Raw genomic sequence first — 27,584 nt, 5'->3', positions numbered from 1 at the left:
TTTAGAGTGTACGCACAACACCGTCAAATGAAGCTGTCACAATAGACTTCAAAGCAGTAACACTTAAAGCAGGAGAAAGCAGATATACCAAAGTAGCAAGTATAAGTTTTGATGGTAAGTTTTTATCATATTAAATATTTCTAGTCATTTGTATAACCACTTCAGTTCTGACAGTGGCCCTTTTATGCCCTGGTTTGCGTGTTTGCACAACTTCCTCTTTTGTGTGGTGTTTTGCATATTTTTTTTAGCTCGGCTTATCTCCTGTTTCATCTGTCACTTTTGTAACTTTGCAGCATCTAAAGCCAGAAGACCATATCAGACTTCGGGTAGAATAACAGTAAAAGCAAAAGAAAAGAGTTACTCCAAGCTTGAAATCCCTTATCAAGCAGAAGTGTTAGAAGGGTGAGTCCTTTTGCACAATAACAGGTTTAGTTAAGAATTTGTGAAATATAAAAAGCATTACATGTCTTTGGATATATGAAATCAGACACTTTTTATCCTTGTTCATAAAATGGCCGTGCATTTAGGCTTTGGGTTTACATTTCTATTACCATTCCTCAATGACATCACTTCCAAAACGCTTATTTCAATATAATATTTTAGAAATAGTATTTGTGCTCTTGGGTAATAACCATTTTACATTCATTGTAGTCATAAAGTTACCATTGACAAAACCTAAAGATACATCTGCCGGTCTAGTGCACAGCCAGCATGCCCTATAACATAAGTGCGAGAATATTCTGCAGGTTCTCTGATGGACAGATTACATAATTTGCTAAAAATGGATTTGAGCCCTGAGTAGCAAGGCTTATTCTGGCCTTGTTTAATTTGTTGCCAAAAATGGTTGTTGTCTTTACTTGATTTAAAAAAAATCATTTTTATCAGTTAATTGGTTTAATTATTTCTGTTTGGGCATATTTTGATGACTTGCAGCCATAGTTCACACCTACTACTTAATTGTTGCTTTTAAATTTGTGATGTTTGGGCCGTTTGAATTGATATTTGCCAAATTTTTGCTGATACTTACACAAAACTGACAAAAACATCCAAATGTTTTCTTTTATGTTGACAGGTACCTGGGGTTTGACCACACAGCAACATTGTTCCACATCCGAGACAGTCCAGTCGACCCAGTGGACAGACCCATTTATCTCACAAATGCCTTCAGCTTTGCCATCAGGATCCATAATGTGTCGCTGCCGGACGAGGCAAAGACCATGTTCAATGTAAGACACTTTCAATGTGAACGCTTGAATTAATTGGCAACAGGGCCCTCTGCTGGCACCTTTGGGGATTTGTGGATTTAGTCAATTCAAATTGGCAGCATGGCTAATGTCAACATTTTAAATGTTTGATTTGAAATTTAATGAAGGTTTATGGAAAAAAATAAAATGACTTACTGGTTTCAATCATTTACATATTGTTGAAAGCGGTAAAAAAAAACGATGTCCCATTTAAATAGGATTCTCTGTTTAAGTAATTGAATCTTACCTGACTTGAACGGGTATTTCTCTTCCCGTCTGGTTTTCACAGATTTTTGAAGATTCTAGGTCAGCGGTTCTCAAACATCTCTCACCAAGTACCACTCAAGTTTGTTGACCCTAAAGATGAAGTTGTTTAACCAGGACTGAATAAACTATTTTAACTTATGTGGTGGGCTGACCTTTGGATGGCTTTCCATCTAATTCACAAAGACTGTTCTTAAGATCCCTTGAGGCCCCTTGTGTATTATACCTTAGCATTTATATGGCATATTACTTACTATTATTTACAATATATAGTTTATTTTATTTGCTAGCATTGCCACAAAATTAATAAAGGTTGCTTTGTTTACCTTCTGAAAGCAATAAAAGCCTCATGTCACAAGAGACCAAAAACCAGTGAAGAAACAAGTTTAGCCAATGGCAAAGTGAACCAAAATATCTGCCTTTTTTGGTCTAAAAATTAACTGAGTAAGACACTTTACTGTAAAGTGGATTACAGGAGCGGGCAAAGTAAGTAAAGTGGCAACAGGAAGCATCCAGTTTAAAAATTGGACCTTGCAACTGGTTCACAAAAAAAGATGACATCCAGTCATGCCCTGATTACAGTATTAAACATACATATAGCCCGGTCCTGATGTTAACACTAACCAAATGTTGGTAGTTTTTCTGTTTAGATATTATGCTGATCTTGAAAGCAGAGTTTGGCCAGGATAGTATCTGCATGGGAGACAGCTGGGAATAGTGGGTGTCGAAATGGGGCAGCAGTGGTTCTAGTGCATACTGGTGTTGCATCTTTAGGCAAGACACTTCACCTACCATGCCTAGTATGAGTTGTAGTGTGTAAGTGAGTCATTGTTTGTGGTTGGCACCAATGGTGCAGATTGGCAGCCTTGCTTTCAGTCAGCATGCTGCCCTAACATATTATTTACCAAAACATTACAACTTTAATTTTGATTTGACAATTGGAGTACTATTTCTGAACCTTTTTGTAACTACTCCTTTTGTTGTGTTCAGGTTCAGAACTTCAGCGCACCCATTGTCATCCCACCTCACGAGTCCCGGTACATCTTCTCCCTTTTGTTTAGACCAATTCGACCGTCCATTCACATTGACAGCAACCTCCTCCTCATCACAAACGCATCCAAGTTCCACCTGCCAATCCGGGCTTACACTGGCTTCCTTGAGGTATGTTTCAAACCACAGCAACTCCCCCTGTTGCAATCTTTTGAATTAGTATAATTATGTTTATGTTTGCTTGCTATATAAAAAATGCTTCAATGAAGGTGATCAGGGTAGTTTCCTTGAAATAATCACACACACTTATTTCTTACAGTGCAGGAATAAAATCTATTAAACTGGAACAGTGTTTACAAACTTAAAAAAAAAAAGAAGAGAGATCCATACTCATGTAACACGTGCCTTTGTTTGTGTACAGCCATTGGTCATGCCCCCCAGCCTGAGGGAAAACGTGCTGGACTTTGGCGTTCGCAGTGCTACAGACACCAGCAGCATCACGTTTGTTGTCGTTAACAGCAATCCTATAGAGGTCTGTGTACATGTTGTATGCCCCAGTCTTGCACTGTAAATATCTGAAATGTCTCTTTTGTAACATGTGTATGTTCATATATATAGATAAGGATAGAGATGCAGATTTTATTTTATGACAGACAAAAAATGGATACCATGTTCTGTCAAAAGAACTGATATTGCTTTGCCCGGAATGTATAGCATTAAACTTGTCTATCTGCTCTCCACAGATTTGAACTGAAACGCGGCCTAGGGACCACACTAGTTTGTCTCCATGGAGATGGATAAGTTTAATACCATATTATGGAACATTCTTGGCAAAACAATAACACATCCACAGAGGCAAGCAGGTCACAGACTGCCCACCAGCAAAGTTACATACAGCACCTTTATAAACATAATTTCTTCTTTCTGTGAAGCAAAGTTACCAAATTATATTTATTTTATTAATAATTATTTGGGAAAGTCAATTGGAGAAACTCCCTCTTTTTCATGAGTGCCCTTTTTGTTACAAAATACATATATTAGCACACAATAAATAACACACATAAAACTAAGATATGAAATGTCCAGCATTAAATCCATTTGAAATACAATAATTTTACATACACACACACACACACACTCACTTGCACACATATTCATGTGTATTCATGTATAATCTTTTACACAATTTATTCTGTTGCAGAAGACGAAGGTTAAGTGTGTCGACTGGACAAATTGTTGTAGGACCTGTAACAATTTCATTGTTGTCCTACAACAATTTGTCCAGTTGACACACTTAAACTTTGTCTTTTGCCATGGATCAGACCTGGACAACTGAGAGATTACACAGAATTCATTCTGTTGATAAATCTAAATGTTTAGTATATATATTTTCTGGAACCCTTTTCTAAAGCCCAATTGGCTTGTTCAGTTGGAGCTGAAGTCGTGGTTGGTGACTGGAGACAGCCTCTCGATGGAGTTGCTGAAGACAGAGAAGGGGAACACCACAGTCGCTCTGAGTCGCCTCCGAGAGCTGCAAAATGCCTCTGCTTCTCCACACAGAACGGTAACACAAGTGGGACTCCACTTTGATTCTTTTGAGGCTAATTATGCAATTTGAAGTATTCTCAATTGTGACAGACTAAAAAAAACTGGAGATAATTGCTGTTCATCCAGCTTTTCTTTTTCTATATATTTTTTATCTATTCAACATTTTTACTATTCAGATTTTTTACTGCAATGGACAAATTCAGTGTAAGTGGCTTTCAATTTAGTTTCTCTGCATGACCGTACATTCAGATTATAAATAACTCTAATTGACAGGGCTATACAGAAATTGTGATTGCTGAACACATGTTCCACAAAGCAAATGCAAACTGCGTCAGTGAAATGCAACAAAACTGGGTTGTAACTTAATAAGGCATCTGACTGTACAACCAATTTCAGTGCCAAATACATTTGTGTATAATTATCACAACTTACTAATCTTAACTCAAGTGGTACTTTTACACATTTTATGGCTTTTTGTTGCTTCCACTTCTTCAATCCATACAGTATGTTTTTAAATCAACATTTTAAGTCTAAAAGGCCCGACATCTCTTTTGAAGGCGATACTGGCGTCTGGGTATTATGCAGTGTTTCGAGTCACGCTGGTTGCCAAGGCGCTGGAGGGCACATACGATGGAGCTGTCCATATAACCACAGACTATGAGGTGGGTACAGTCTCATCTGCAGGAAATCTTTCAAAATGTTAATATTTCATCTAATATTGATTTGTTGTTTAATTTTTCTCTAGATTTTAACTCTCCCAGTAAAAGCAATCATCGCTGTGGGCGCGTTAAGCAGCTCTCCCAAACACATAGTTTTGCCACCTTCATTTCCAGTGAGTACTAAGAATTACTTGGAGTAGTGCAGTGAATTTCATCAGCAGAAAAGATTATTTGCATGAAACAAATAGTAGTCTGTGTAATTGCCCTGAAGTATTGATTTATCTTCACACTTGTGCTACACACTATATAGATATATATTGCATGGGTATGCTTTTTATCCTATCCAGCAAAACAGACTCTTGCATCTGAGAGTATACCTATAATGTTAATCAAACAAATAAAATTAAACTTATATTATTTTGTTTTGTTTTTTTTCAGGGCAAAGTGGTCCACCAGAGTATGAGTATCCAGAGTTCATTCACACAGAGAGTTCGTCTGCAGCAGATTCGGTCCCTCACTGAAGACATCCGCTTCTTTTACAAACGACTCAGAAACAACAAGGACGAGCTGGAGCCCAGACGAAAATCAAAGGTCTGTTTCTCCCGGTGAATCTCGAACGCCAAATTTGTCCCTAAGCATCGACTTATTTGCTCCACTCCATCTTTTCCAGGTGGCAAATATTTATTTTGATGCCAGCTTGCAGTGTGGTGATCACTGTTATGTGGGGCTGCCATTTGTGCTTAAATGTAAGTGTTGTTGGAACTGGTTGTGAAATATTAGAGCTGCACAGTATTAGACAACGTTCCATGTTATGTTAGTTGACCTCTGTTTCACCTTTGATGGTTATATTTTTTGAATGACAGATTTGACTGGTTTTCAGTAAACCATATTGGTCAGTTTAGGGTTTGCAAACAACATCAAAAAGATGTTCTCATGGACTAAAATCAAAATGAACTAAAAGTCAAGTATCTGACTGTCTAACTTCTACACAACTATACAACTACAACTATTTGTGTTCAGTATTTGGGTAGCAAATCATATTTTGCAGTTTAATAGCTTAGCTACGATGAAGATGATGAAGCCAGTATTGTTTTAGTATGGACAGTAAAAAGGATGTTATTTTAATCACCTTTATCACTTTCACTACTTTAGATAATTGTATTAATTTCAGATTCAAAGCATGTCTGAAGGCTACTTGGCTATTTGCATTACTACAGCTAACAGTAATTTTTACATATTGTGCAGCCCTAATTTGTCTCAAAACAAAGCATCAAATTAATAACATTTTGTTTCCACAGCTGAGTCGAAGCCTCACGAACTGGCTTTGCAGGAAGACATCTGGGATGCAGACGTTGACCTTCATCAAAAACTCCTGCGAAGATGGAAGGAGCTGAAAGAGCGCATGGGACACAAGTAAGGAATGTGTTCGTTGGTTCAGTGATTTAATTTTACTGTTAAATTGGCCACACCACAGCAGCAGACTATTTAATGACCAGTCACAGGATTTCACTCTTTGTTGTTCTACAGGATTGAGGCGGTTTTTGAAGTGAACACAGACCTGCAGAAGAATGTTCAGGCCAGAGTTACAGCTCATCTGACCTGGCCCTCGCTCGTCAACTCCTCACAGAAAATCACCTTCCCCCTCACCAACACAAACTCCTCCTCTGTGAGTAGACTATTTATATATAATATTTAATTCTTTGATATCTTTAGTTAGTTTAGTTTGTTAGTTGCCACTCATGGTCCATATTTTTATGGACTATATACATTTGGATCATTGCTACTCAGTCAATCTCAAAATTCTTTAGTGTTTAAAATAATGTGTGTATTTGTATGTGTTCTGCCTGCAGGATGAAGAGGTGATACTTCAAAACCCAGCGGATGTCCCAGTTTATGTTCAAGTCCTCCCTTTGGCCATGTTACCAAATCCCTCGGTGTTCTCTGGGAAACTGGCAGACAGGTGGACTGTTTACATTCATTTTAGTAAAACAAGATAAAATAGATTATTTTCTAATTGATTACAATCTAAATATCAGTACAGGATACTAAATATAGGTACAGGATGCTATAAAAATATATATTTATTAATTAACAAAATTTTGGCTACCGTATTTTCTGGACTATACGTTGCTCCAAAGTATAAGTAACACCAGTGAAACAATGGGAAATAATGAAGAAAAAAACAAAAGTCACACTGGATTATAAATCACATTTTTGGGTAGATTTATTTTACAAATCCGACAGCCAAGAACAGACATTTTATCTTTAATCAGACACGCTGCACTAATGTAACATATGCCATCTTGTCCGCAAACACGAGAGTTCTTTTCAGTGATGTTTACTGTGGTCTTACTTCATCACAGTTCGCACCGTAGAAGTAGCAAAAACATCAAATATAACACATGCCCTGGCTCATATTACATATACACACAAAACTGCACATGAACGCGTGGAAAATGAGACTTCACATTATCATAAAAGGCTGAACCTGAAAACAGGAAGTAGTTTGTGCGATCCTTAAACTATACTTATGATAAAATACCTTAATTGTTTTGTTTTCAGTGTTCAGAACTATCTATCTATCTATTGATCTATATATCTATATCTATATCTAAATAAAATCAACTTTTTTGTTATGTGTTTCAGGTTCCCTTTAGGAAACTTGTCCAATATCAACATTGATCTAAAAACACTGGAGTTCCAAGTTCATAGAAACCTAGTGAGTACTTCAAGACAATTTTGTAGCAATTCAATTGGACTTCAAGGGCCCTTACTCTAATTTCATTGCTAACACACAGTCACACAGTGTTATTGTTGCTGAGAGCCCATCGTGTGATAAGTATTTGCCACTAACTGTCTTTCTTTGTTCCTCAGACCTCAGTATTGAAGGGCAGCTCTGGGTTTGTGGAGGGATCGACCAAACCATTTGTTTTCAACCTGCTCCTGCTGCCCGGAGAAATCAAATCATTTAACGTTCGGTTCACTCCCATCAGTAACCACAGTGTCTCCTCCCTCCTCATTGTCAGGTATGAAGTGTGCTTGGGTTACTCTAACAGGATGCACCTCTACCAGCATGTCTTGACTCATTTTTCATTTGTTTACTCTGTAAAAACGAATTGTGCTTTTTATCATTTATTCCCTTTGTCTGCTCTCTAATAGAGAGAATTAAAGGTGATGAAGCTAATTTCAAAGATTGTACCTTGTACATTTGATCACCGATCAATTTCTAATATGAAATCAACTAATCAAACAATATTTGTTATGTTGACAAAAGCTGTCAGGACTTTCGTGCATTGCAGATGTTTGTTGTATTAGGGCCTGTGGATAGAGATTTGTCATGTCAAGTGCCTCTTGATAATAAGCATAGGATGATATTGAAATTTGGTGTCACGATTACATAGCCAAAATAATTGTAATTAATGATAATATGATGATAATTATTAAAGTTGCTGAAAAATATTATCAATGTGAATAATTATAATGTTAACATTATGAATAAGTTCCATATTTAAACTGCTATAGAGTTGTACTTTGTTAATAAGAATAAGAAAAAGTGAAAACAACAATGCTCCAGAAGAGATCATCAGGAAGTAGCTTTTTTTCTGCACATTTTGGTGGTGTAATGACAGTTATTTTGTTGGTGATTATTTTTATCACGATAAATGGTCCTCTGGGTAGAGGACTGCTGCTAGATCCCTCTGGGAATTGGCAGTTCTAAAATGAACCTTTCCCCCAAAACATCTCTTCAATTGCATTTATGTCGTATGTTTTGTATACTGTTTTCTAGTGTTAGATACACCTTTGGCACACATTAACGTTTCCTCTCTAAATTGTACTTTCTATATGTTTGTTCAGGAATAACTTGACAGTGATCGACACCATTGTGCTCCATGGACGCGGCACCACTGAGAGTCTGAAGGTAGCAGGAAAGGCTCCAGGACAGGGCAGTTTTCTGAGGTTTAAAATGACAGAAGGGCTGCTCAGAGACTGCACAGACAGTGAGTATGGGCTGGAACATTAATGACCCTGTTTGAGTTACCAGTTTCAGTAGACCTTTTTAGAGATGTATTTTTTTCAGCAGAATTTGTGTATCAGAAGGATTTGAATTTGAAAAAAAAGGTTAATGTGAAGACCATGACATTGTTTTTAAAATAATATATTATTAACAAAATAAAAAGGGCACATGTCAAAAATACATTGTGTTTTATTGTTTGTTCTCCAGAAACAAAAGTGAGGGAGCCAAACTTCACTCTGAAGCGGACCTTTCGAGTGGAGAATACTGGCCTGCTTCCAATCACCCTGAGGCCCGCCCAGATTAACGGACAGATCTGTGAAGGCTACGGCTTCAAGGTCCTCAACTGTCAGGAGTTCACCCTCAAACCAAACACCTCCAAGGACCTTACCATTCTGTAAGGGCACGGGCTGTTTTTCTATCAACTTTTACAGTTAGTTGAAAGAACCTATTTAAACCATCAAAGTTCAGTCATTTGTGTGTAATTGATACCATTGCAGCGACGACAATGCAGTGCACCAAACCTGTCCAAGAAATGTTTTTATTGTGCATGAACAACTTCTTATCACAGGGAAATATTTTTGCTATATCAAGAATAGATTTCCTCACACTGGCCAATTTTCACTTTGAGGTTCTAATTAAATTTAGCAAATTATGTTGTGTAGAGGAATCTTGTATTCCTGTGCGTAGGACTGCTTCCTCTCCTCCTACAAAGCCTGGTTCAAGCAATCATTTGTAAATTGCAAAAACTAAAAACTAGCTCATCTGTTTTGCTGTGGCATTAAGTAACATTCTGTCTAGAAACATCACACCACAAAGTAAGTAGCTCTAAGTTCCTCTTTTTAACACTAATGTTAACGATCTGACTTCAGGCAGAAATGGATTATGGCAACATATGATTTGAAAAATGCATGTTTTGTTTTTTCACAGCTCAAAGTTTCAAGTATGTTACATTAATATACTCTTTAGCATTTTTAAAAGTACTGTAAAAGTATAGATCTGATCATTTACATAAAACTCAAACTTGCAATATTTATTTATTATAGTAACATGGAACGTGCCCTGGATGACATTTTTAGTTGTACTATGTATTGTACATACTTCTTAATATTCCATACTATTTATTATACTTCTTAATAATACTTTCATTGTTGTCTGCTAAGCTCTTAATACTACATACAACACCCAACCCCCATGTTGTGGTCACATTTGTAACTTTTGAGTATTTGAAACTAGCTGACTTCCTCCTCCGTTGTGCAGGTTTACGCCTGACTTCACGTCATCTCGAGTGATCCGAGAGCTGAAACTGGTCACGTTGGGAGGCTCAGAGTTTGTGTTTGTGTTGAATGCGTCGCTGCCGTACCACATGTTGGCCACGTGCGCCGAGACGCTGCCCAGGCCCAGCTGGGAACTGGAGCTCTACATCATTGTGTCTCTGATCATGAGGTGAGGACAGGGCACTAAACACACTGCAACAGAAATCAATTACTTTCAATTGTTAGAACTAAAATTAGAATTGTATTTGATTAATGAATTAATGTAAAAAAAATATAGCTATTTTAATTTGCTTTGTTTGCAGCTCCATGTTCCTTCTGGTTATTGCTACAGCCTGGATTGAAGCTAAAAGCATCTGGGAGCCTTTTAAGAGACGGGTTTCAGTGGAGTCCAATAATCTGGAACCCGGGAAACCGTTTAATCTCAGGGAAATAGTGCACGACCACAGTAACTCACAGTAAGTCAGCTACTATGTTTTCACTAGTGATGATGCTTAAAATCAGCAGCTTTCTTGTGTAAAATGCCAAATAATTGAATAGGAATACTGGCTCCTTTCTCATGCCCTTAGTCATATAAATATACTAGTAAAATATAACTAGTATAATTGGTATAGTTAAACTTTGAAATGCATTCATTGTATTTAGTTTACACCTGGAGGACTTCACAGCTTAGAGAAAGCCAATGTGTTGCTTTGAGGTAAGCTGATGAAAGATGTGTCTTCAGGGCAGGTCTCTTTGCAAATATTTAGTTAAAATCTTGCATCATCTGCCTTAAGAGATTGACCTCAAACGTGTAGAATGTTTGTAGAGTTTGACAGTTGTTTGTATATTCATTATTCCTACAGATTGGGATTTTGTTGACATACCACAACAAATTCCCTGTCTGAATAATGGTAAACCAAATTGAGATGTTTGTTGCAGTTAAAATTGTTTAGTGTTTTCAATCTGTTCACTAGTAGTGACAGGGTGTCTATGTTTTTCAATATTGTTTTTAACTAATGCTTCTCTATGGATGCCATTGTTCCCAGCTGACATGAGGGATTGACACCATTACATTTGATCTATGACATATGATTCTGATCTCTACGGGCCTGTAAAATGTCATAACTGTACTTCGGCTACGTACTTTTATAATGGCAAATTGTAAACCAGGGCTTTGTACAGTGCTGTTTTATAAATTCAAGTTTGATTACAGTAGTTTAAAAGCCTAGTAGTTTAAATGTCTATTGTTTCTACAGTGACTTGCCCCAGAACTCCAGAGGATACTACGCAAATGGTTCGGCTCGGCTCGGTGGGCGGCAGAACAGTGACCAGAGGCACAGAACGGGCATAACCCGCTCTATGCCAAACGCCTCCACTCAGAGTGCCAAAGGGAGCACTCCAGACTGTCAGCTCACCAACCGCAAAAGCCGCTCCAAGCAGACTGAGGGCCAGAGGGGGCTCTGTCCTGATGAGGACTACGCCAGTCTGATTGGAGCCATGGACAATGACCTGGACCGGCCTGATGCGGTCAGCTCAGAGGCTCTACAGGACACAAACACTCAGCTACAAAACAAAGGTGAAAGCAACTCAAGGAACAGGACATGAAACACGAGAGTCTACAGTATAAAATAATATGCAATTTGTACTAAAGATATACAACAATACAGTTGCTGCATATTGGCTGCATTATTTTAGAACATGTAAACATTTCTCCGCAGTGGATAAGGATTCAAATAATTTATTTGTTTTAACATAAATTTGAACAAATAATTAAAAATGTAATACTCAAAACCTGTGTTTGCATATTGTAATTAGCAGAAATGACTCTGTCTCACTCTGTTTTTTTGTTCAGCTTTGGAATCCAAAGGGAAAATAAGAAAAACAAAGTCCCAAAAGAAGAAAGAAGAGAAAGAGAAAAAAGCAACTTTAAAAACTCAGGGAGACGATCTCAAAGATAATCTGGCTGATAATGACGATACCTCCTCTACAACAACAGAGACCTCCAACCCAGACGTGGAGACCAGCATCAAAGAGGTGCCATTTACACACAGGATACATGGACCTATGACTAACAATAATATTAATAATCATTTAATAGTTGTGTATTGTATTCAGTCTCAAAAGCTCAAAAGATGTGTAATTTAATGTATTTCTGTCTTCCAGGAACCAATTAAAAAGAAAGGACGATCAGTACCCACCACAAACGAAAAAGATGAATCTTCAAATTTTATACTTAAACCTAAACCCAAAAAACAAGGAACCACAAAAAAAGAGAACCAGCCTGAGAAATCTAGGTGAGATTCACAAATCCAGATTATCCATTTCAAGCATGACTGTATTTTGTGATATTAATAATTGTATTGTCTTCAGTTCTCTGGAGTTACCATACACTATTCCTCAAGAAAAACGCAAAAATTTCCAATCCAAAGGTCTGCACCCTTTGACCAACCTCCCCAAGCCCCGCCCTGTCCCAAAAAACAGACGTGAGTTACCTCTTTTACATTAATACTATTTTAATATATATTATATATTACTATAGTAATAGTCCACCATTCTTTTCTGAGATAATAATTAAGTTAGTTGATGATTATTGCAGTAATTATTTTGTCTGGATGAAGTTGTATAGCGGTTGCAGTCCTGGTGACTGGTGGACCGTCTTGGAACGTTTTATGAGCTTTTTACATTGTTGTCAGTTTTGCTTGTACATTTATTCACAATGTAAATTGGAAATTCAAATATTTTTCTATTCTTAGTCCAAATTTTACACAAGATATACCTCTATTCTGTCAATCTTTACGTATTCACAATATAACTTGACTTGTAATAGTTTTCCTGTCTGTACAAATAGCAGGCAATTGTCATAACCTCAATGAATTTGTGCCATCTATATTGTGTTGTGTAATCATGCTCTATCATTGGTAATACTGTATATATGGATAAAACTATTTATTTGCCTGTTCACTGAGTTTCCATGTGTCTTGTGTTTGTACAGAAGATGGGAAGTCTGAGGAAGCGCGCCCCTCTCTTTTAGCCAAAATGTTGTCCAGCAGCTCAGTGCCAGAGCTGGGCCACAGTAGTAGCTCAGAAGGGGAGAAGGAGTTTGCCTCTCCAGAGTGGGACATCCCAGAAAATAATATCCGTAAGACCAAGAACAATTATCCAATCACAGAATTTCATGTTATATTATGTATGTATTCATTTTATTTATTGTGTATTTGTAGAAGCTGGTAGTCTTCAGCAGATCTCGCTCCAGACAATCCACGCAGACCCATTTCTCAAAAGGGCCAACTGCTCTCCTCCCCCCACCTACAGCAGCGTCCTCAACAGGTCAGCCACAGAAAGGCACTGTGCCAAACTAAAACATAGATCATCAGGTTTAAGTACAAAGCCTTCTTAGACTGCAGTGGTACTGAATCTCTTGAAACCATTTCTTCTTGTCGGGGAAATTTTTCATAATAATAATAATGTCTCTCCTCACAATTCACCGCTATTTCACACAGCTTGTTTAATTTAAAAATATGAAGTTTAGTCACATACTAAATAGGATATAAAGAATTCCACTGTTATCAAGTGGATGTACTATATAAAACCTAAAAGATATCTTACAATTTTTCATAATTTAATATCTTCTTTTTCTATATGTATGCGAGAATTCTACAGGAAAAAGGTGTGTGTGTGTGTGTGTATATATATATATATATATATATTTTATATATATATATATATATATATATATAATTTTTTAATATAAAAAATATATATACTTGTTTGCTCGTAGTGTCTCACCACAATTGAATTATGTTCATTATTTAATTTGATGTGATGTTCTCAGTGACACCAGTCAAAAGAAGGCTCCAGGAAGTAAACTCCCCACAGCCCCTCCTCTCCCGGGAAAAAATGGAAACCCCACTTTTGCTGCTGTTGCTGCCGCTGGTTACGACAAGAGCCCGGGTAAATGATAATGATAATGAATTGAACTGTTTCACGATTGGTTTTGTGTCTGGGACACTGGTCTACTTTATATACCTAACTTAAGAAAAAATATTTTAATGCTGTGGTGTCTGATTTCTGTGTAAACAAATGAGTGATTGGAGAAGGAAGGAAGAGGTCTTTCAAAATGTACTTTCAGCCAACTGCAGATTCATTCAGGGACAACCACATGTAAAGCTTGTAGCTATAAAAAGTGAAATGCACTTAAATATTTTTATGTTTTTATCAGTATAGTTGAATTGCTTTGTACCAGAGATGTTCACACGGTATATACATTTTTTGGTATTCAAAGTTATAAGTTAGTTTGTTTATTATTAGGAATTATGCTCCTAAATACTGTAAGTAGTTTATTCTTCTATAAATGCCCTGTTAGCAACTCCCTAATATGCACTCTGTCTGAAACCTACTAAACTAATGAGTCAAACTGACCCTATCCTTTTTTCTGCCCTGTCAGGAGGCTCTGGTCCAGGGAAAGGTCTGAATCACATGACTTCAGTGGAGAGTGACAGCTCAGACAGGTAACTGTTCACATATCTTGTAACTGATATTGCTTTACTTTATTTTCATGGTTTATTGTTTATCTTATGCTACAAGCTAGATTGTTTGAGTTTTCAAATTCACCATACATCCATGTTCTATGGCTCCTGTTTATCCTTTCAAATCCGCACTCAGTGGTGTGGAGCAGAAATGATCGAATTTGGTTCAATAAAATGGCCACAGGCCAGATCAAATTTCAAAAGGCATATTTGGACGCCAGTTGAATAGACCAGTCTTAAGGAATACAAACCATACTATATTCTCACCAGATTGTACAAACTTGAGCAGCAAAAAAGGAAGCACTAATCATATCGATATAATAAAAGTTCTGTAGTCTTTAATCTTCTGGTCCCTGGATAGTTTGTGAGATGTGGGTCCTGTCTTGTTTCCAGCTCTGGGCTGTGGAGTCCCATTGACACAGTGAGCAGTCCAGGCATCCACTCCAACTCGTTCTCTGCCTTTGGGCCCAACAACAACTTCAACCTGACAGGAGGTAGGTGCATGGATCTGTGCCAATAAACCAGGAATGTAGTGGGACTAGACCAGAATACTACCAGTTCTATCCTTTGGCCGTGGTGAATGGAAATGTTTTCTTCTGTAATAATATTAATATACATTTATCCCACTTAAATAAGTGTTATTCAAATAGTTTGAAGGAGACATTCAGACAAAAATCCTTGTACATCACATATCTGCGAATGAAGATACATAGTAACTTTCTAATGAAACAAGGTAGAGTTACATAATGCTCAAGAGCTCCACAATTGTAATACTGGTTTTCATGTTTTTCTAATTATTAATTGGGTTGGTGAAATAATACCTGTGGTAAATATTTATCATAGTTTTACATACGTTCATCAGTGGTGTTTGTAGAAAAAAGTAGGAAGTAGTGGTGAGTTTTAAAACCAAATACCTCACAGAAAATTCCATCCAAAATTCAGGGACAAATTGCATGCAAAGAACACATTTTTCTGACTCTTGACAACACCTTTATTTTGATAAATTAATATTTACATTTATTTGTATTAGTCTTATTAAAACTATTGTGCAATTTAGACAATTTACCCTTGTTTACAGTATGGTTGCTTCTGGAATTACCTTTACATATGTCATATCTGCTGCCCATATCTATGTACCAGGAAGAAAATTATAAATGTTACCAAAAAAATAAAGGGGGGTTAGATAGAGCTAGATTTATTTATTTATTGCAAGATTTTAGTAAAACCTAAAAATGAATAGTCTAACCTGTCATTTTCACTGTTATAAACAAGCCAAAGTCGGTGCAGTTATCTGCTAGATGTCCACCATTGTTTTTGTGGCTCACCTCCCTCTACTGTTACTAAAAGTTGTGCATATTTTGTAGTTTTCAGTGGCATGAACCTTCCAAAGAACTCAGAGCCACAGCAACAGACCTGGCCCGACTTCACCCCTGTGTCCTCCTCAATCTGGGATGTCCCAAATAACGACCCCCTGCACTCCTGGCCTACCAGCTCCAGCTCGCCCACCGCCTCCACCACAGTAAGGCTACTACACACATATACACACACTCATATAAGACCACACTGAGACACATTTTTCTGTCACCAATCATTCACACTTGTTAAGGATTTAATTGTTCACAATACAGTAGTGCACGTTTTACTGAAGTGATGATTGTAACTTCTTCCTTTTAAATATTGCTATTATTGATTTTTGGCCATTCATTTGTTTTACTTTTAGAATATGAAAAATATTTAATAAAGAAGATGCCACTTTTTTAACTGATGCTGGCTCATCAATGTAGCATACCGAAATATTTGACTACTACATATTGCTCGACTGGGAACAAGAATATGCGCTTCTGTGTAGTGAAGCGAAGATGAGTCTGGTCATTAGTGAATCTCTCAGTTTTCAGATGCACGTGATTGACAGGTAGATTAGCCAATCAGGGAAATGTACGGTCCATCCATATCAAAACAAAATAAATAAAAAAAGAAAAGGAAAAAAGGGACTGAAAAACATTGTCTACAGAATTAATGAGTGAGGTACTAAACTGTTAATCTGAGGTGATAGAAATGTAAATTTAGATGACCGTTGAGCTCCTTTGTTTTACATGCATCACTTACACGATCACTTTTGCTTGCGACCAGACTGATATCCACCCGCATAAAAAAGCAGATCTTAAATAGATATAATTCTGGATTTGCTAGGCAAACATATTGCAAATAAATCACACAGAAATAATTAATCTGATCCAAAACAAGCATGTACTAGTAAAAAATGTATACAGTGAGGCAAATAAGTATTTGAACACCCTGTGATTTTGCAAGTTCTCCCACTTAGAAATCATGGAGGGGTCTGAAATTTTCATTTTAGGTCCGTGTCCACTGTGAGAGACATAATCTAAAAAAATCTGGAAATTACATTGTATGATTTTTTAAAAATAATTTATTTGTATGTTACTGCTGCAAATAAGTATTTGAACACCTGTCTATCAGCTAGAATTCTGACCCTTAAAGACCTCAGATACTTATTTGCCTCACTGTATAAGCCCAGTATGTTCTAGACAAAATGGCAGTGTAAATGTCAAAGTCCAACCAAATTTTCACGATCCCTCAGACCTGTTTGAAAAGTGACGTTTGGTCCATTTGTTATTACTGTGTAAACTCTTTAACCTCTCCTTGTTTGATTATTGTTCTTTAAACTGGATGACTTAAACACTGTAACACCTGATCTTAAGCTCTGTGTTCAACACAACACTTTTTTTATACGCTTTTATGACCCAATTTACAGAGATGTTCTGCTCATTGTCCGTTTAGTCAGACAGGGACTTTTAAACATTTAAACAGCACAATTTAAACTGTGGCCTTTTGGCTTATGGTTACTTTTGACCCAATTAAAGTTTTGCCATCACTGCTTTACAGCTCCATAGAATCTAGTGGTATTATCTGAAACTCTAAACACATTTCTATATCTCCATTCTCACCTCACTCTCTCTGCCCTTCTCCTCCCTCTCTTTCCCTCATTTCTCTCTGCTCTTAGTCACTCCTTAGCAGCGTCCGTAACCCCTGGTCCACCCCACCCGTGTTCGGCAGCTCCATCTGGTCAACCAGCGCTGACTCTGCTCTGAACCCCTTTCCCTCGGCGACATCCAGCGGCTCACCTCTGACCTCTGACCTGGTCTCTAGCCCCGCCCCCTCAAGTCCTGCCTCCCCAAACGAGCTGAGTCGCACCTACAACCCCTGGAGCATCTGGAGACCCACTCTGAACCGCCGCAGCTCAGAGCCCTGGCCCACTTCCAATAACAGCGAAAACTGAAAACAACAATATGATCAAGTGGAGTACTTTAACTTAGGGCTGTGCAATATGAGGCAAATGTGGTATTGACAACCAAAGTGTAATGTCCAATGTAAAACCATTCATTCAGAACCACCTCCAGGTAATGGAAAACTTGCTTACAAATCTAAGTTAATTTGGCATAATATTGACCAGTGTTTTCCATTAAGTGAAAACATTTTGGCAGTTACAAAATACTGACCTTTATATAGCCCAATATTGCAGTAAATTATTGATTTTATTTAAATATAATTTTAGTCTAAAATCAGTTATTTCTTCCAAAGCTTTCCAAATTAATTTACAGACAGAAGACATCTAGAAATTGGACGCAATACTTTTATTTAACTTTTAAATTTTTTACTTTACACATTCTTAATATTAGAGAAAAAAAATGAAAAAAATACATTTAACTGGGAGAGTTAATATATTTAGAACCATGACTAAATAAAGTCATTCACTTTCATTTGTTGATACTGCTAGAATGTTTTATAGTGTGCAGCCCTAATTTAAACCTTTCAAAATGTCTAGATTCCCCATCCCACAGCAGCGTTACCTCAAGTGTGACTTATTGGAAGCCACCAATGCAGGCGACTTTTGTTTATTTAGTTTCCATGGCTTTTTATTTATGAGGGCAATACATGCTGGCTTTTATTTTAATTTATTTTAACTGCTCGCCCCCTTCATAACAAATATTGGGAATACAGAATACTCTGTTATGGTTTCAGTACATGGTGATAAGAACACAGTAATGGCTACGTGTCTTGTTTTTCATATTAGATTTGGGTTTTTATTGGTCTGTGATTTCAAAATAATACAAAAAAGGATTATTTAAACATTATTTTAACTGGGCTAATCAAATAAGGGCCCAATAGCCCAAAGCCTTACATCTATTTGAAAGCACTCTCAGTTCAATATGGCCTCTGCATTTGGGGTTTGTATTGTACGTTACAAATATTTGTTAAGCAAATTTGAATAAAGTATTTCAGCAAGCAGCAACTGTCTTATTCCTTTTATTGAGTTTCTTTTGTAAAACATCTGGGCAAATTAAGTTGCTAACTAGTAGATATGATTTGTTTTACCCATCCTTTAAAAGTGCAACTGGCCAGATTTGTCATGTGCCAATGGTGAGCCACAACAGTATCCAAGGGCCCTTCTGTAGATCTGAGCTAGGATCTTGACCAGGTGGTTGTGAGCTGGAGGATGCTTTCAGGAAACCAGAGAATACACAGAAGGAACACACAAATGAACATATAGAGATCCACGGACGGGCTCCCTATGGTTTGAGAATTGAACCAGGACCTTCTAAATATTCTGACAAAATGAACGCACTGTAAGCATGTTGCTTTTATCCAATCAGAAGAATCACTGGAGACCAGAGAGTAGAATCACACGAGGTTTATTCCCTATACATCCAATCTAAAACAAGCCAGGCGCGATGCTGTCCCTAGTACTTACTAGTCATAAATTGCACACTTAAGTCTTTCAAATTCCTCATTGCTCTGTATTTTCAATCTAAGTAGACCACTAACATTAATGTCAAGCTCTACTGATTTAATTCAATACTGTACAAACTACAGAGGTGGATAAGTATTGGGTTATAGAAAATGTCCTATACATCTATGGAAAGGTGTTCAATAGTTTTTTGTTTTTTTTTGCCTCTAATGACCAGTATGAAGGCTTAACCTTCAAGACAATAATACAGATATGAAATGAGTAATGACCAAAGGCAATGCTTTGAGTAGATTCTAGTTTAATATCTTCTGGCAGCATAAGGGTATTGGAAACGAGGTAAACACAATTTTTTTCATAATTTACTGTACTAACCCTATTCTTTTAGACTGATGTGGTTATTGCTGGAATACAAAATGTATGATTGGTTTTACAATAGGTTTCATGACCATTAGACCTATAGGTCCTAAAATGTGGGGATAAATATAGTTTTATTGCATACATTTACAATGAATCCCTCAAAAATCACATATTAGTTTCCCATTTTGATTTCACATAAGAGTAACTAACTAATCACTTCCCCATTTCCAGCTACCAGTCTGTTGTGTATATTATGGCTGCTTGAGGGACATCATCAGTAAGTGTCCAAACTTTTCCACATCACATTTTTCGAAAACAAAAACCTTATGTGTCTTGTTGAGGTTATTTGTCTGATCTAGAGCCATCATTCCTCGCCCTATCGCCCCCTGCAGTTCAACACGGACAGGACAGTGAATGCTTTCTGTTACCACACTGCTGTCTATAAATGCTGCCATCGCATAAGCATCATATGACACAAAGCCAGGTCCAAAATACACATCCCGCTTGTTCTTCATAGACTCTTTGGAGTAGGCCCAGCACTGAGAGGTGATGGTCTTCATGAAACAAGCTGCGGGGGAATCCTGGTTTATCAACGCTTCAAAAAACTCCTGTCAAGGCAAAGATGTGGGTGAATTAAAATGGTAATTGTTTTCTTTTTCTTATTATCTTATCTTATTATTTTAAAGTATGTTCAAATGTTTATGTATGTATGTATATATGTAGGTATGTATGTAGGTAGGTAGGTAGGTAGGTTATTTGACAGGGACAATGCACATTAATTAACATTTCTGTAAATGCACCAGAATTAGCCAGATAGGCTATTTTTATCTGTAGGCCCTGGACCGATGGTAATTGATCATCCTAAAACATAGTAAAGATTTGAAAATTTGAAAATTATAAACAGTGCAAACTCTTTAAACTAATGTTTAAACTCTGGCCTTTTTCACATTAGTGTGCTACAGAGAAGAGTACTTTTTGTGCAACAGTGTATTTACAAATACAGCTTACAAAGTAATACAAATAATAAAGCTGCATAAATAGTCATCATTTGACTAGACAAAAATAAAGAAGTGACTGATTAAACCTACTCTAGACTATAGTAATTAGCCTGATATCTTACCCAGGTGAGCTTGTTCCTGCAGGCGTACTCCCAGGTGGCGATGTATGTGGTGCAGAGAAACTCCTCCAGAACCACATAGGCAGACTCAGGGTCCATCATGAAGTTAAACTCTGCACACAGTGTCACGTTTCCTTTTCCTAAGAGAGGTCACTGGTTAACTTAATTAAACTGCAAGGATTCAGATATTTGGGAGAAATTGCATCTATGGTTATGTCCATCAATAATACATTCACAGAAATTCTATAAAAACCTTTGAAATTTCTAGCCAGAAAAATGTTCACCCTCCTTGTTGCCTCCCATGATGTACAAATCCTTCAGTTTCTTTGGAAATTCAGGGTCTAGTCGTACAGCCATGGCTAAATTAGAGAGTGGTCCAAGAGCCACTAATGACACCTGGAAAAAAACAAAATACATTTTGAATGTTTTTAAACAGAGATGTAACAACATGATTAGGATATAATGTATGAACATTTTTATTGCACTATTGGCATGGCAATTACTCTGTGATCCACAAACCAAAAGATTGGTGGTTTGATCCCAGATCTGACCAGTGCATGCTGTCATTGAGTCCTTTAGCAAGACACTTCACACACACTTTGCCTACGTGTTAAAGTAGAGTACGAGTGACTGGTGGTGGTCAGAGAAGCCAGAGGGACAGAATGGCAGCCTCATTTTGCAGTGCATAGGCCTTTCTTATTCTGTAAAGCATTTGAAATTATTTTGTGTACGAACTGTGCTATACAAATAAACCTGCCTTGCCTTGCATCCATCAGTCTTTCCACCACCAAGTGCAGCCCAGGAGTGAGTGCCAATATGGTTATATTTCTATATAACAGTAATTTTAAATGTATAAATGGTTTGGTCCTACCTGGTTTGGGTGTTCTGTTACCAGTCTGATCATCGCATTGACTGCATGCTCTGTCTGGACCTTCTGCTCCCACTGTGGGTCCTTGTCTTTAAACACGTCTCCTAAACCATCTGTCCCAAAGTGATCACTGAATGGTTTATCAGCTCCGACCAGAGGCCCACCACAGCCACGAAACACTGGGATCTGTAGAGACTTGAGATGTAAGACTTTGTTGATTCACAATAGCTTCACAAGCCTCCACACATCGTATTTATCTATTCATAAGTACTTTACTATGGGGGAAACCTAATGACAAGTGGTTCAAACTTCACCCCAATATATACTGTTGTGTCACTGGACAAGACGTAGAGAGAGTTAAATTATGTTTGACCTGGTTTGCTATAATTTAAGTCTAGTTTAGACCTGTTAGTCTTTCTGGGTTTAGTGTTAGTTTAGTCCTGGCTTAGTCTTAGATACAAATGAAGAAGTATACATACTCACTTCCTCTCTGCCGCAGACAGACAGCACCCTGAGCACGTTCTGACACACACTGTTGACATCGGCGTTTCCAAAGACACAGGTGAAGCCCATCACCTGGACCTGAGGAGTGGCCAGTGCCATAAAAACAGCCTGAGCATCATCTATCCCGCAGTCTGTATCAACAATCACCAGCTTCTTAGACATGGCTCTGTAATGAGAAATTTATAGGTTCTATATAGCGCCATCTAATTTGATTTGAAGAGCTGTAGATACTATGTTAAGTGCATTTCCAAATATAGAGTTTAGAAGATGCAACTTCTGAATACTAGATTGTAAAGATGTCAACATGGAAGCTCATGTCAGCCATCATCGTGGCTAAGATAAGTGGGCACATGGCTCAATACATGAGCATAGCACAGAAGAGCATCGGAAAAGATACCAGGGGAGCCAAACACCAGTTCCTGGTAGAACAAACAGTCACTCAAGATGGCCAAACCTGTAAATCCAACCTGTGCATTGCCTGGATTGATAACAAGAAAGCCTACGACTCAATGCCACACACATGGATCACTGAAGGCCTGGAGCTGTACAACATCAACAGGACTCTAAGAGCCTTCATTGCAAACTCGATGAGGTTGTGGAAAACCACCCTTGAGGCCAATGGGAAGACACTTGCACAAGTGACCGTCAAAAGTGTCATATACCAAGGAGATGCACTGTCCCCACTGCTGTTCTGCATAGGTCTGAATCCCCTCAGCCAAATCATCAACAAAACTGGCTATAGACACGACTCAGGAATGGGGCTACCATCAGTCACCTCCTCCACATGGATGACATCAAGCTGTATGCTAAGAATGAGCGAGACATTGACTCACTGATCCACACCACCAGGGTCTACAGCACAGACAATGGAATGTCATTCGGGCTTGAGAAATGCAGCCAGATGGTGACAGAGAGAGGGAAGATAGTCCACACAGAAGAGGTCTCACTCCCAGAAGGAACAATAGCAGACATTGAGCTTGCTTATGGGATACAAGTACCCTGGTACCCACAAGCCAATGGCAACCTTGAAGGAGGAACAAGGAAATCAGCCACAGACAAATACCTCAGATGAGTATGGCAAGTCCAAAGGAGTCAGCTCAATGGCAAGAACAAGACCCAGGCAATAAACAGCTACGCCCTGCCGGTTATCAGATACCCAGCAGGAATCATAAGCCAAAGGAGGTACAGACCACAGATCTTAAGATCTGACCCTGCATGGCAGGTTCCATCCCAAATCCAGCACCCTGAGACTGTACGCGAGCCGTAAGGAAAGAGGACAAGGACTAGTGAGTGTGAGAGCCACAGTCCAGGATGAAACATCCAAGGTCCACAAGTACATCAAGGACAAGGCCCCAACAGATGACGAGCTCAGAGAATGTCTCAGACAGTGGAGTGGAGAGGAAGCGGTGCTGGAGGAACCATGATGGGAGGACAAGCCCCTGCACGGAATGTACCACCGGAACATAACTGAAGTGGCTGATATCAAGAAATCCTACCAATGGAGAAAGCTGGACTAAAGGACAGCACAGAGACACTCATCCTGGCTGCACAGGAGCAGGCCTTGAGCACCAGAGTGATAGAGGCCCAGATCTACCACACCAGACAAGACCCAAGGTGTAGGCTGTGCAAAAAGCCCCTGAGACAATCCAGCACATAACTGCAGGGTCTAAGATGCTGCCGGGAAAGCATACATGGAGTGGCATAGCTAAGTGGTGGGCATAGTGTACAGAAACATCTGTGCAGCGTACGGACGGGAGACCCCAAGGTCAAGATTGGAAACACCTCCAAAGGTAGTGGAGAATGATTGAGCCAAGATCCTGTGGGACTTCCTGTGGTGGTGGATAAATAACAGAGCAAAGCCGTTGTGGTGGACATCGAAGTACCAAGTGATGGAAACATAAGGAAAAAGGAACGTGAGAAATAGAGAAACAACAGGGGCTCAAAGAAGAGCTGGGGAAGGCCTGGAAAGTGAACGTATCAGTGGTACCCGTGGTCATCGGAGCACTCGGGGCAGTGACCCCCAAACTGGAGGAGTGGCTACAGCAGATCTCAGGAAAAACATCAGACATCTCAGTCCAGAAAAGTGCAGTACTAGGAACAGCAAAGATACAGTGCAGAACCCTCAAGCTCCCAAGCCTCTGGTAGAGGTCCCGAGTGTGGCAAAAAGAGGGGATGAGACCACCCGTGGAGGGTGATGAGATTATATAATCTTATCACACACAAATAAATAAATAAATAAATATATATATATATATATATATATATATATATATATATACACACACACACACACACACACGCATATAACTATTGTTTATCAGCATTTCTAGATGTGGCATGTGGAGTGAGCTCATCTGAATCAAAAACCTAGGACTAGATAGGTCTCATATAAACATATGTCAAAGTGGTGGTAGAAATGCCATCCAATATGGCTGACTTTCAGGGTAATATAGAGTACTCCAATTATGTTTTAGGGTTGTTTTCATGTGTCCTCTTACTACAAATTTCCTTGGCTTATGACAAAGTACATGTGTCTCACATCCCATAGAGGTCACTTAAAAGGTGACACTGTAGATACATTTTGCCTAAAATGGTAAACTCTGCCAATTATTGTGTGTTTTGGTCAATGTTTAGTGGGTATTTACACTTCCATTACGTGATTTGAGTCACAACGCTATTCACTTTGAATGGGCAATTTGGAAGACCCTAGAACAGACATGGGCAAACTATGGCCCAGGGGCCACACACGGCCCTTTGGGCTTATTAATCCGGTCCGCCGAACGTGACAAAATTATATTAAAATAGGTAAGGATAAACCTTGTTCAAAGTTTTTTCTGCTGTGTTTATTTAACTGACTGAAATGTAATAAATGAATTATTAATTTAATTAATGCATTTGGAAAACTATTTGTACAATGAGCCTTACATGTTACAGGCCAAATCTCCAGTGTTATACTATATATATATATATATATATATATATATATATATATATATATATATATATATATATATATATATATATATATATGTATATAGGAGGTGGCCCTTGCCCTAGAGCAGGGGTGTCAAACTCAAACTCACAGAGGGCCAAAATTAAAAACTGGAACTAAGTCTCGGGCCAAACTAAATATTTGTTGAAAAATTTTTAACACATCTGCATGTTTTTCAGAAGGGGTGGATTAAATTTGAGTGAGGCGACAGGTAGCAGATGCTAATGCGTGTCAACAGAAGTCATGGGGACCGGCGCCAACGTATTTGCAAAGCATTTTGGGATTTGTAGTATTAAAGGTGCATGAGCTATACTGGGGCGGGGCCAGCGGACCAGCTTTAGTACATATCTGATATGATCTGGCGGGCCAAATATACTTATATCGAGGGCCAAATTTGGCCCGTGGGCCTGAGTCTGACATGTCTGCCCTAGAGCATTATGTTTTCTCCCCAGTCCTACTGGAGTATTAAGTGTGAATTATGAATTTGATCAGTGTCAGTGTATCAAATTTCCACTTGGTCAGATTAAGTTGAAATTTGAAAATGGCATTTTTGAACCCCTGACCATCATGAAAAGTCTCACATAAGGGTATAGAGCAGTGGTCCCCAAACTACGGCCCGCCTCCACATTTGGTCCGGCCCCCTGAACAATACCAGAGATCATTTTGATTTTTTTTCATATATGTGTATTTGTATTTGATAATAAAGTTGGACTTTTGCAATAAAATGTTACTTAGTTATGAACTATTTTCATTAGTAACTATTTAGTTAGTAACCTTTTCACGCATGAAACTGCTGAAAACCCCAATGAGATCAAGATTGACAGATGAACATCTGCATCAGTGTTTGAGACTGACAGTGACTAAAATGGAACCTGACATTCAACTTCTCACCAGCCAGATGCAGGCCCACAGTTCACACTGATGAACATACAAAGGTAAGCTCACTTTTCTGACTTTAATAAGTCATTCTGAGTATAAACAAATATAATCAAAATAAGATCTACTGGGATAAAATCCATCTCCACAACCATACTGGTAGTGGTACTGGTTGTGCTGTGTAGGTGCTGTATCACAGTTTCTCAGCCTGCTTGCTTTGTGGTTTTCACAGGGAAGTTGATGAGAGAGAGCTGCAAACAGCAATGTCTACAAGCCTACTGGAACCTACAAAAGTATAAAGAAGGAACACAAGAACTTTGAGACACTGCTCATATGAGTCATTTAAGTAAAAGATTCTGCTCTGTCAACTAAGCTGAACTTGGACCTGTTAAGATTGTGCACGGCACAACAGAAAGTTTATGTTGTGAAAGTTTATGTAAAGGACTTTTTTCTATGAAGAACCCAGGGAGGGTAATTTGATTATTCTTTATTTCATTAATAGTGTTATTATTTATTTCCTGACTTTTGTTCTGTGAAGAATCCAGAAAGGGTTATTTGATTTTGTGTGGCTTTCTGGAAAACAATACATTTTAACGTTTAGGCACTCCTGCAATTGTCATACTTTTTCTGTTACAAACTGACCCCGGCCCCCCATCAGAGAAGCGAAAAGTTATGTGGCCCTCACAGGAAAAAGTTTGGGGACCCCTGGTATAGAGTCAACCGACCCCTGGCTTCAATACATTCTTAGGCATGTCTCATATCCTGTCCATGTCCTATCACTGTTCTGAATTTTGTGAGTTTATGCCAAAATTGACCTTCCACTTCTAGGCGGCGCTGTTAGAACAATTACACTTAGATACTTAGTAGTATCTAATATCCATAATGCGGTCGTTTTAAGACCAAAAAGCTCATTTTAAACGCAAGATGCGTTGATTTATTGATTTAGCGGTTTATAACGTTTCAGAAACAGATTTTAAACAAAGTTAAAGGTCTTGAGGTCATTAGTTACCACATAGCTGATCAGCCCTCAACAAGCTTTCAAACTTTTAATATATTATATAGCCTAAAAGAGAGGGATCTTTCCTTCGTTCTAAAGTGTGTCTTGAAAGAAATTTTTACTTAAATAACTTTGGCAAACAAATAATTAAATACAATCAAAGGCCAGATCACTTTCTAATCCTAGGACGAACCCTACTGAACATCTGATCTTTAACACATATGTGGAGTGAGATGTCCTCCTGAAGTTCAAAGTTGACCACACGGTCTATTTGCACGAGCACTAAACGTACAAAGCTATTTATTTATTTTCGTCTTGGCACAGGTAAACGTTTTCTCAGCACGATCGTTATAGATTTTTGGCTGAAATATTTTTGCATAAATAAGAGAATATTCAGAACTTACCACAAAACCTGTGACAGAGGTGTTGTGCAAAGCGCGTCTGTGATTGGTCAGGTTTAATTAGATACTTCCTGGTTTGACCAACTGAAGATGGGATTGTATTTATTTATTTTTTTTGGATCTCAACGACAATTCAAATCACAAAAATACACAATAAAACACTGATTTATGTTTTGTAAGGTTATGTGTTGGTGGCTGTCAGATT

The 27,584-nt window shown here is 38.2% G+C and overlaps 2 protein-coding genes across 2 annotated transcripts in view; one reads left to right on the top strand and one right to left on the bottom strand.

Annotated features, from left to right (window-relative positions):
- Positions 1-18,476, top strand: part of tmem131 (transmembrane protein 131) — a 30,917-nt gene extending 12,441 nt beyond the window's left edge. The window contains exons 12-41 of the mRNA XM_033992090.2: positions 6-114; positions 294-402; positions 1,073-1,226; positions 2,499-2,669; positions 2,920-3,030; positions 3,928-4,062; positions 4,604-4,708; positions 4,792-4,878; positions 5,144-5,296; positions 5,376-5,451; positions 6,004-6,118; positions 6,233-6,371; positions 6,556-6,665; positions 7,352-7,424; positions 7,580-7,731; positions 8,561-8,703; positions 8,928-9,114; positions 9,978-10,163; positions 10,297-10,449; positions 11,230-11,549; positions 11,826-12,007; positions 12,137-12,267; positions 12,344-12,456; positions 12,966-13,112; positions 13,195-13,300; positions 13,806-13,924; positions 14,418-14,481; positions 14,893-14,993; positions 15,864-16,018; positions 17,522-18,476. Coding sequence (XP_033847981.1) covers positions 6-114; positions 294-402; positions 1,073-1,226; positions 2,499-2,669; positions 2,920-3,030; positions 3,928-4,062; positions 4,604-4,708; positions 4,792-4,878; positions 5,144-5,296; positions 5,376-5,451; positions 6,004-6,118; positions 6,233-6,371; positions 6,556-6,665; positions 7,352-7,424; positions 7,580-7,731; positions 8,561-8,703; positions 8,928-9,114; positions 9,978-10,163; positions 10,297-10,449; positions 11,230-11,549; positions 11,826-12,007; positions 12,137-12,267; positions 12,344-12,456; positions 12,966-13,112; positions 13,195-13,300; positions 13,806-13,924; positions 14,418-14,481; positions 14,893-14,993; positions 15,864-16,018; positions 17,522-17,797 — 4,182 coding nt within the window. The 3' untranslated portion in view covers positions 17,798-18,476. The remainder of the gene's footprint in view (positions 1-5; positions 115-293; positions 403-1,072; positions 1,227-2,498; positions 2,670-2,919; positions 3,031-3,927; positions 4,063-4,603; positions 4,709-4,791; positions 4,879-5,143; positions 5,297-5,375; positions 5,452-6,003; positions 6,119-6,232; positions 6,372-6,555; positions 6,666-7,351; positions 7,425-7,579; positions 7,732-8,560; positions 8,704-8,927; positions 9,115-9,977; positions 10,164-10,296; positions 10,450-11,229; positions 11,550-11,825; positions 12,008-12,136; positions 12,268-12,343; positions 12,457-12,965; positions 13,113-13,194; positions 13,301-13,805; positions 13,925-14,417; positions 14,482-14,892; positions 14,994-15,863; positions 16,019-17,521) is intronic.
- Positions 18,477-19,196: 720 nt separating this feature from the next.
- On the bottom strand, positions 19,197-27,423 carry si:ch211-201h21.5 (uncharacterized protein LOC555526 homolog). Its single transcript, XM_033964982.2, has 6 exons — positions 27,383-27,423; positions 22,093-22,279; positions 21,613-21,795; positions 21,026-21,137; positions 20,745-20,881; positions 19,197-20,232 (listed from the first exon to the last, which is right to left on the bottom strand). The coding sequence occupies exons 2-6, from the start codon at positions 22,273-22,275 to the stop codon at positions 19,876-19,878; spliced, it is 972 nt and encodes a 323-aa protein (XP_033820873.1). The 5' UTR covers positions 22,276-22,279; positions 27,383-27,423; the 3' UTR covers positions 19,197-19,875.
- Between the last annotated feature and the right edge of the window lie 161 nt (positions 27,424-27,584).

This window comes from Periophthalmus magnuspinnatus, chromosome 4 (assembly GCF_009829125.3).
Source record: "Periophthalmus magnuspinnatus isolate fPerMag1 chromosome 4, fPerMag1.2.pri, whole genome shotgun sequence".
Classification (NCBI taxonomy): domain Eukaryota; kingdom Metazoa; phylum Chordata; class Actinopteri; order Gobiiformes; family Gobiidae; genus Periophthalmus; species Periophthalmus magnuspinnatus.
This window is presented reverse-complemented; position numbering and strand designations above follow the sequence as displayed.